At 38.2% G+C, this 9,955-nt stretch overlaps 1 protein-coding gene across 1 annotated transcript; it reads left to right on the top strand.

Annotated features, from left to right (window-relative positions):
- Window positions 1–1,828: 1,828 nt before the first annotated feature.
- On the top strand, window positions 1,829–3,590 carry HSPB3 (heat shock protein family B (small) member 3). The gene has a single exon (XM_041424635.1). The coding sequence runs from the start codon at window positions 1,878–1,880 to the stop codon at window positions 2,472–2,474; it is 597 nt and encodes a 198-aa protein (XP_041280569.1). The 5' UTR covers window positions 1,829–1,877; the 3' UTR covers window positions 2,475–3,590.
- The last annotated feature ends 6,365 nt before the right edge of the window (window positions 3,591–9,955 follow it).

Genomic DNA, 9,955 nt, shown 5'->3' with positions numbered 1-9,955 from the left:
TAAGTCAGGCTACCATCACAGAATTAATTAGGGACAGCAATAGCTTTCAGGAATCTGTATAAGCGTATCACAACCAGACAGCCATACTGCTTCACTTCAGGGTTAAAGTTTCCTCATCAATTGAATCATTTGCTAGCAAAAGAGAAAACAGCTGAACAGATAACAGGCAATGCTCCAAATTGGTTTTGTCACTATTTTAGTTAGTCATACATTCAGAATTGCATTTTAAAATTATTTCTGGAGAACACTTTAAGGAGAAAAGCCAACAGTTAAATAAAGTAGCCTAACTCTCCTTACTCACAATACTTCTCCCTCACAATACTCAATTAAACAGTTGGCCATTAATGTAAGTTATCTTGAACTTTTGAAAATTTCCTTACCTTCCAATGCAGCCTAAGTTTAAAATAAAATGGCAGCCTTAAAGCTTTAATTCCACATACAACAGGCAATCCTGCCCTGCTATTAATGTAATAAAGAATTCAATATCTGATAAATATCAAAGTTTAGTTGCCTCTTTCTTCATTTGGTTGCATCCATTAGCAACCAAAGATCCCATAATAGCTATGGTAATGGAACATGTAAGGACAGGGGAGAGATAGAACTCTGAACAACAACAGCCAAACAAGAAGGAATAAAAGTATCTTATTTGATTATTTCTAGCTCTAGGGCAAATCTTGCTGCATTAAAGAATCAAACAAAAAAAAATCTTCACCATCAATTGCCATAACACATTTTGCTTCACATTACCAAGCTCAGCCAGAGTGATATTCTAGCAAACATACTAAAATTTAGAAAATACTTTCCTTCTTTATTGCACTTTTTTCTTAGCTCTTGTTAAACAAACTATTCACCTTTGTAGGCATTATCTGCCCTGCAATCATAGAATAGCAAGAAGATTACAAGCTAGAGATTGTAGATGCTCCTACTCTGGAGATACGTGAAACCCACCTGGATGTGATCCTGTGCAACCTGTTCTAGGTGAATCTGATTTGGGGTTGGTATAGATGATCTCCAGAGGTCACTTCCATTCCCATACATTTTGTGATTCCATAATTAAACCTCAGAGAGCCCTGGAGGTCATCAGTCCTGCTTTGCAGACACATGCAGTAAATGAGATCACAGGTTCAAGCTATTAAGCAACAGAAGATGAAGGTTACTGGGACAATGTGATAGCATTAAGGATTTAGAATTGTCTTTACTATGCCCCTGGGGGAAAATACTCTACCCTCTTCTGGAAGCTCTGAAACATGAGCTTTCATTGTAGTTCTGTGTGCACTCTTGTGTCTGACTCCCCGACATGCTGGAGGCGTCTCTGCTGTGTTAGTATGTTACTAAGATTGCAGATTCCGCCCTTCAGGCTCCCCCTTTTTGGGCAGAGATTGTTTCCCTCCTCCCACCAATAACACGGTGTCCTGGGGTGACCATGCCCAAATTTCACCTATGCACAGATTCTGCAAAAATGCCCAATGCACTTGCTAACTTTACAGTTTAGCTAACCTGAAATCTGCTCCATTCCTGCTGTCAAGGTAATTAAACCTCTTGCCTCACTAGACAGATATTTCAATTAGATTATACAATTCAATGGGAAATACAGATTTTGTACTTACTGCCACATATCCCTTGGGAAAAACAAAAGTATTGAACATCCACTTAAATAAAAAAATCTTTCACATTATTTAATTATTATTCATAATTATAAACAGCACAATATTGCAATAAGAATGCATGCATTAAAACTTTTCTTTTACTCCTCCTGCATGAAAGCCATGCATGTGTTGAAGCCACTCAAGGCTGCAGTGCTATAAATAGTGCTCTATTGTTAGTGGATAAAAGACGAAACAAGTCTCACAGCACTGGAACACAGGACACTGTATTAAATGTTAAGCTCTGCCTGTTCTAAAAGTAAAAGGCGACATCAACTGATAGACTGGTCTGTGGGTAAGACGCACGGCTGGGAAAAGCTCAGTCTGACTCTGCAGTTTCCCAGCACAGCAGGAGTAGCAGCTGATCTTTCTGCCTCAGCAATGGCAGAAGCTGTCATAAGACATTGGGTGGAAACTCCTGTACGCTACCAGGAGCAGTTTGTTGACCAAGAGCTGGAAGCACACAGACTGAACCACCTTTTATATGCTTTGCCAGGCCCTGCCACCACTGCACCGAGCGACCGAAGGTGTGCCACAGAAAGCACGGCTGGGGCCAGGAAGAGCGGCCAGGAGGAGGAAAACACACACTTTCGGGTCTTGCTGGATGTTGTGCAGTTCCGCCCCGAAGATATCATTATCCAGACTTTCGAAGGCTGGCTCCTGATTAAAGCTCAGCATGGACCCAGGATGGACGAACATGGTTTCATATCCAGAAGCTTCACCAGACAATACAAATTACCTGACGGAGTGGAGAACAAAGACTTGTCTGCATTTTTCTGCCATGATGGCATTTTGGTTGTTGAAATGAAGAACTCAGTGGAAAAGAATTAGAACCATGTCTATAGTTATCGGTGAGATAAAATCATTCTTAATGTAACAAAATTATATCAATCATGCAATGCTGTAGGGCGTAGTAAGCATGTAGCTGTATTTATTAAAGGAAATTATTTGTATATATTTTTTGTATGCTGAGTTTACTGTTTGATGTGAACTGTTATACTGCTTGCCTCCAGCTACATATAGGTTGAAAACACAGGCTGTTCAAACAGTAGCAAACTAAGGCTAGTCTCAGCAGCAGAAAAGAAAAAAATCTATTTGATAACATACTGAAAATGGAGCACAGTTTTGAGTTAATTAGCAGGAATTGTATTTCTAAGCAATAAGCATTTGTCATACATAGTCATAAATATTAAAGAAGGAATGGACAAGTTGTGAATCTTATGGAAATTTATGTACCAAAAAATCTGTTTTCTAAGTTTTGAGATTAAATTCTTCTCTCTGGAAAAGCACAAGAACTGAAAGATACCATCAAGAGAAAAATCCCAATTTCCACAGTTCAAGATTCTATACCAAAAAACTCCCAAAAGATTACTTTTTAGAAGTGTGTTGCATGTTTCAAACTATGAGAAAAAAAATTTATTTGCTTGACTTTATTTGCTTGAAAACACAATAAATAGAAATTATATTTTCTGTCATATTAATTTGAAAGAAAACCTTTAAAAACATTTTAGAAAATTGGTTTTGTTTAATATAACTGAAGAAAAAGATTTTGCTTACAAAAGCACCAAATTCTTCTTTGTGAAACCTCAGTAATAAAAAGACATTGCTCTTACACAAATGCCTTTTTTCTTACACATTTTAGGTAATCTTGTTATTTAATCTGATGAATATTTAATTGTCCATGTTGCTTGACAGTTTAGGCTGAAATCCCATAACTTTGTCTTCAAGAGAAAATTTTTCTGCCAATGGTAACCCCCCTCTCCCCATGGGAACACAGGCTCTACATGAACCTAATTTTAGATACAGGGGTTCCTTGCTGCAGACACAGTTTCTGTTCCAGTGTCTCACATTTCATGAGAGTGGCAGAGATGAAAAAATAGCCACCTTCTATATCTAGTATGTGGTCTTCTCAATATTAAAAAGAAATAATGCTATGGGTTTGTAAGTACTCACATATTTGAGGGTAACTGCATCTGCAAGTCGAACTGCCTCCTTTTATATGTACTGGAGACCACTATGACTGGTGTGCTATGAATAGTAAAGGAATGTGCAATGGAAAGTGCCAAGTTAAAAACAGATGCTTTATCACAGCCATCTGTTGTTTGGACAAATCAAAAACATATTCAAATGAAACTGAATACAAATACAATTTTAGGAACACAAGAAAACTATGATGAAGAAAACCTGGGCTCTCACCAGCTGAAGCTAGAGAGTTCCTTTCATTTCAAATTAAAATCCTAAGCTTGTATGTCTGCACATGTCCATTTATGAGAAAGATTTACATTTTTGTTGTTTAGAATTAAAGATATTTGAAGCAATTGGTTTTAGAAAAGTGGGTGGTACAATTCTTGTATTTTACCTATTAATTGTGCTAAGACCCAGAAGAAATTTGTACAAGAAAGGCAGAATAAAGTCTGAATTGTAAATTTCCATCACATGCAATTATATTTTTAATACAACAGAAGTCAAGAGTGTAATGTTTTCTCACAAACTAAACCAAATATAAAACATATGTCCCTGCATTTCTATTCAACCCCACACTTTTCCCTCATATTGCCTGTGTTCAATTTGCATATTGGTTTAAGATCAAACAGCAAATCAGATCTAGATTTCTATGTCTAGGAGCTTCACCAGACAGCAATCTGGTAGAAGATGTAAAATGGACTAAGAAACTGAATTCTAGATACAGGTCTAGTGTAGAATTTAAACTTTACAGGCCAAATTTATAAAAGCTGTAAAGCTTAAAGATTGTTAGCAATCTGTTTGGGTGATTTTTGTTTACAGAGTTTTGTAAACTTTATCACTTAAACTTACAAGTTATTATAAAAAGTATTCTAGCTGTGATTGCAGTGATGATATTCATAGCCCTATAGATGAGAGAGATGTTCTAAAAAAACATAACTGATTTAATTATTTCAAATTAAATCATGGTTAAGCTACTGGAAACTTGGCAAGGAATTAGACCATACAGCCAAAATAATATCATCTGTTCTATATATGTTAATACCATGGTTACACACAGCCTGCTTATGTACACAGGCCTGCCTCACAAGACTGGGTGGAGAATGTGATGTCTGATTGTTCTATATTGCAAGTCTCTCTGCATCATTTTGTGCCCAAGTCTGTACTTGCTCACAATGTCATCAGTCAGAAATCATTGGAACACCTTGACCCAGACATAGCACAGATTTATCCAGCCAAACTTTACCTTCTTTCGTAGACAGATCTTTACAAAAGCCTGTATCCATGCTCCTTGGTAAATGGGAACTTTCCCTGAGCTGGCACCTGAGCCTTCAAGTAACAGGAACCACAATGGAGTATGGACCTGCCACTGAATTCCTGCATTTTAGCATCAAGAAGAGAACAGGAAAACATCTCCCTCCTTTTTTTTAAGTAGTGATTTATCAAAAGATCTTGGATGGATGATTTTTATGTATTTACTATAACAACCTCAAAGTACTTGGCAGACAGTTTCTGAATAATCTGGAAAGATCTGTTCTCACATATTTTATATGATATTTTACTTTTATAATCTGATTAGAACTGAATGTGAATGTCACATAGAAAGGTGCTAATATTGCTCATGAGCAGCAGACTGAGATATTAATCAACAGCAAAGGATTTCAGAACAGCTACAGCTTAAGACAGGTTTAAGACATGCTGATGTGGTTAAATTAGGAACTGTGAAATTGGCTGTCTACAAAATTTTGGCCCAGAATAAGCGATAAGCCTGTGCAAGTCTTGCAGACCAAGTGTTACCGAGCCTTCTCAGTTCCCAACAGTGAGGGATTACCTTTGTAATTGATCAAACTGCTCCTCCAAATGGATAAATATGATTTAATGAATGAATATTAGCACTGTGAAAAATGCCTTCCTACAAAAGAAAATGTATCAATATGGCACTAGTCCCAAAAAGAAAGTAAAAAAATTAAATTTCTATAAGATTCTTGTGGGGACAATGCCCAAAAATGCCTTTCCTTGCCTTGCTGCCTTTTCATAGTTCCTGCTGCACCCAGGGCATTTGAGTTCTCTCTACAGAGTCCAATAGTGGTAATACAGTGAACCAAGGCTGACGTGATACCCACTAGTCACTCAATAATGACTTAGCTGCAGCACTGGAAAAGAGAAAAGGAAATTTCTGGTGTATCATGGTGGCAACACTCCCACTCAGAGGGGAAGGTCTCACATTCCTTACTTCATATCCAGGAATCAAAAAGTCCTTTTTTAATCTGAGTAACAGTACAAGACTGGTTTCTAAAGTGAGTAGAAGTATTTCTGAAAATATTAGGTACACTTTCTGTTGTTTGAAAGAGATGCAAACCTCTGTCTTGCCAAATACCAGAGATTGTGGCTGGCCCTTCTCACCGAGAGGACAGCAGCTCAATAGCCTTACACTGTGAACACAGAAGTTAAGTCTAAAGAGCTACACCTGTATACTACATTGGGGTAGTGAGCTGGCCCCACTTTTGCTAGCTCTGGAGCCACAAGTACTGTCCCTGTGTGCCAGCTCAGGTCCAGAAAACTCAGACTCTCTACTGCTGTGCTCAGGCTGAAAAGTAATCCCTTATTAAAAAAACACTTGGACATTAAGAGAGACATGAGAAACATGGCATTCCAGCTCAGGACTTCCCATTCAGGTTAGTGCTAGAGTGGAGATTTCTGCTGATTTCTGCTGTCTGTGCCATGGTGGGCTGCACTTTCACCACAAATCCCATCAATCTGCTTTAAAAGTAACCCTCTTTAGCCACATGGTAATACTGCTGATGCCAGCCTTTTCAAGGGGAAGTATGTCTAGCAGCAGCTTGCACAAATGGAACTGGTGCAAATAGAGAATTTACAGTTCCTCCCATGCTCCTTGGTGTATTTACTGTGCTTTGGGCTGCCCCTGACCCCAGTGAGCACTGGTGATGAAGTATGAGACTGCTGAGCTCTGCTACATGGCACAGAAGCTGCAGCAAGCAGGTCTGTGCACGAAGAGGAGACAGAAAGCTGTAAAACCAGGGTAGGTAGGCCTTGGCACACAGCTCTCTCAGGGAGAGCTAAAAAATCCTTGTGTTACCAACACTGTTTCCAGCAAATCCACACCACAGCCCTACAGTAGCTACTGTCAAGAAAATACACTCAATTCCAAGGCAAAACCAGAAGATATATAAAAAAATATTTGAAGACACAATATTTAAACCTTCTGCAAGAAATAATTGACTTTTTTGTAGAATAAGCATTTTTAGGGGCTGAAAAATACATTTCAAAATTACATTTCAAAAATTTTGATTGTTAATACAAATGGAACACGTACATGGACTAAACCCTTAGTATCCTAGGCTGAAAGAGATGAAGCTACTTCAGCTACTATTTTCAGCTACGTTTCTTTCCAATTGCATATCTCTTCAATTATCTTATCTATTAATTGTACATTTCATCATGTAAGCAGATATATCTCATGTCAGAATCTCTAAAACTTTCATTTGTTCTTAGCAGTGTTGGATGACATGGGGATAAAAGTGGAAATGCCCTACCTGAACTAGCCACCCCAAAATTCCTAGTCAAGGCTTCATCAGATCAAACTAGTTTACTGAATAAGTATAAAGTAGTTAACTTGTGCAGTTGTCCCTCTCACTGGTTCTGCATGGAGTTGGTTTGATCCAGCAAGACTTCCTCACTCAGGGGCCAATGTACAGCCTCCAGGGCTGGCTGGAACATTTCTCTCTACCACCACAGTACCAGGAGTAGAAGCTGGCTGCTCCTGCAGCTGATTCAGACACCCAGAGGGACCACATGAGTATTTCTCTGTACGTGTCTGACTTCCCACAAGAGGCAAGATGGGATCTGAGAATGTTTTGAGTTCCAGTAGCACTAACTCCTTTATTTTTAGTTCCACTCCTCATTTTCCAGGATATACCATTCCTCTCTCAGCCTGGGCACAGGAGTCATCTGTTCCACAGACATCACAGTAGCACACTGGAGTAAGCACGAAGAGCAGGCATGGGTTCTGTCTGTGAATAAGCTAATTTGGAATTTGGATGTTGGGTTAAATAAGTCCAACTCTTAACTAAAAATGATTCCACTGATCATAACTATAATGAAAAATTAATGAAGGGGAATGATTTTCAGAGCAGAGTGTGACTAATAAAAACATAATTCTTGTACTCTGTCTTACAAGGCAGACAGAAGCTCATAAGCTACCTGCTCTGGTGACAGCTGTATGCATTTTAATAGCTGTTCAATTATATTTTGCAACTTTACCACAATTACCCAAGAACTGGTGGCATGACTAGTATGTATCGTACAAGACACTCCATAAATACAGCCTCTGCCTTAATGTATACATGGAGCCTCAGGACTTGATCCTGGAATGAAACTGGGAGACTCAATACAGATTAGGAGACTATGAGACAACTAAGTGAAGAAATATGAACTCTAGACCCTATCATAATAACCATAGCAATATTTAACTTAAACCTGCTAGAAACCTCAGTCTGAAATGACTACAGTGTCGAGACAGATAGGGTTTCCTGATTTATTTTATTCCAGATTTAAAGGTCAGAAGGATCAGTGATGATCCCTAGAGTGACACCCTTAACAGAATGCACCTAATCACATTTAATAATTTCCTCATGAAGCCAGCCCATATGTTTGAAAAAGAACACATATTTAAGTAAGATATCAAATCTTTATTTCAACACTTCAGTTGATGGAAAACTCATCACACCTCTCCTTCAGTTATTCAAGTGTTAATAATCATCATGGCCTACAAAGAGCAGGTTTTCCCTAGTCCTCTGAGATTTGTTCACTGATAATTTTATCCTAAAACTAAAAGTAATACTCTGGACAGCTCTTGGGACAGCTCTTTCTATTACCCTGTTTTTAGGAATTACAAAGATATAAAAGCATAGTGCTTTCTACTAAATAGTCTTATTAGCTACTAATAGAACACTAATGAATTTATCAACATGAAAAACTGTAAGCATAATCTTTCCACATAGAGCAGAAATACATATTGAATAACTTTGCATATATTTAATACCTTTGTACCTGATGGATACCTGTATCATCATTGGTAATTTTGCCATCTTCATGTCCTACTCTTTAAACTATTACTAGGATTCTGTTGCTTGTCAAATAAGTCCTGACCTCCCACTGACCATATAATTTTTAATATACTTTGAGCTTTCTCTTTTATCAATTGATATTGCTTGCTACCAACTGCTTATTTTTTCCATTTCTACTTTCACTTGCCCTTTTCTAACAATGTATTCTAGATTTGGATACATCTGCTTATTTGAGCACAGTTTGTATTTATGGGAAGCAATAAACACTCTAAATGCATACAGAACAACCAGAGCCAGGTTCTGACACTGTTTCTCTTAGGAAATTATAGTCTCTGAGGATTTTACCAACGGTATGAGATGCCCAGTAAGTCTCTGCATTGGACTCCATCCTAAAACAAATGTTTAAAACAAGGAAGCACCACGCTACACCATCTGTGATAGAGAATTAATGTCATTCACTTTCTCACAAATACATGGCTCTAAGCAAGCACAGCAAGAACCTTTTTTCACCACCTCAATATTTACAGGCCTCTATGTTCTCCAAAAGACCAGCAAAACATGGAAGGTAAAACTGAGTAATATAGTGCCATTTTGAGTCACTCAGCTTCTCAGAACTCTCCATGTGTTGAGCTGATACAGACAAATGAGTAACTCCTTGGCCATCCTTCAAGCAGCCAATGTCCTCAAGCAACAACATGAACAAAATTTTTCTCCTTTAAGATAAAAAATATCCCATAAATACCCAAATATTAATTAACCTTAATGTACATGCCACTGTCTCCTGATACAGAATACACTGTATCAGCTTAAACACAAGCTCTGAGAAAATAAAAGACACTTTGATGGTCAAAATGACACCAAAACTGGTCTGTTGCCTAAGTTAGTGAGCATTTGTCCTGGTTTCCAGGCTGAATAGAGACCAAGAAGCCACTCATAAAATTCAATGATGGACAGTAAAAACTCATAAAATAGTGTCAAGCCTCATCCATCCTGATCCATTGACATGTATAACTGAGGAGCTGCCAGTGACTAGTCCTTCAGTGGGCAACCAGCCTCTGCCAGGCACCTTTCTGCACTGACCAGAGCAACTGCAGCCCAAGTCCTGTGGATTTTTAGAACCCATCAGTATTTATTTTCCCAAGGTAAACCCATCAATATTTATTTTCCCAAGGTTAACACAAGCAGAGACCCTGCTAAGGAGTTCTTCTCTGCAATTTCTCTGTCCTGGGTGAAGACAGGGAAATATGCATGCAGGAAATTAAT

The sequence above is a fragment of the Onychostruthus taczanowskii genome, unplaced genomic scaffold, assembly GCF_017590055.1.
Source record: "Onychostruthus taczanowskii isolate IOZ18803 unplaced genomic scaffold, ASM1759005v1 scaffold83, whole genome shotgun sequence".
Lineage (NCBI taxonomy): Eukaryota > Metazoa > Chordata > Aves > Passeriformes > Passeridae > Onychostruthus > Onychostruthus taczanowskii.
The sequence above is the reverse complement of the archived record's forward strand: the minus strand, read 5'-3'. Positions and strand labels throughout refer to the sequence as shown.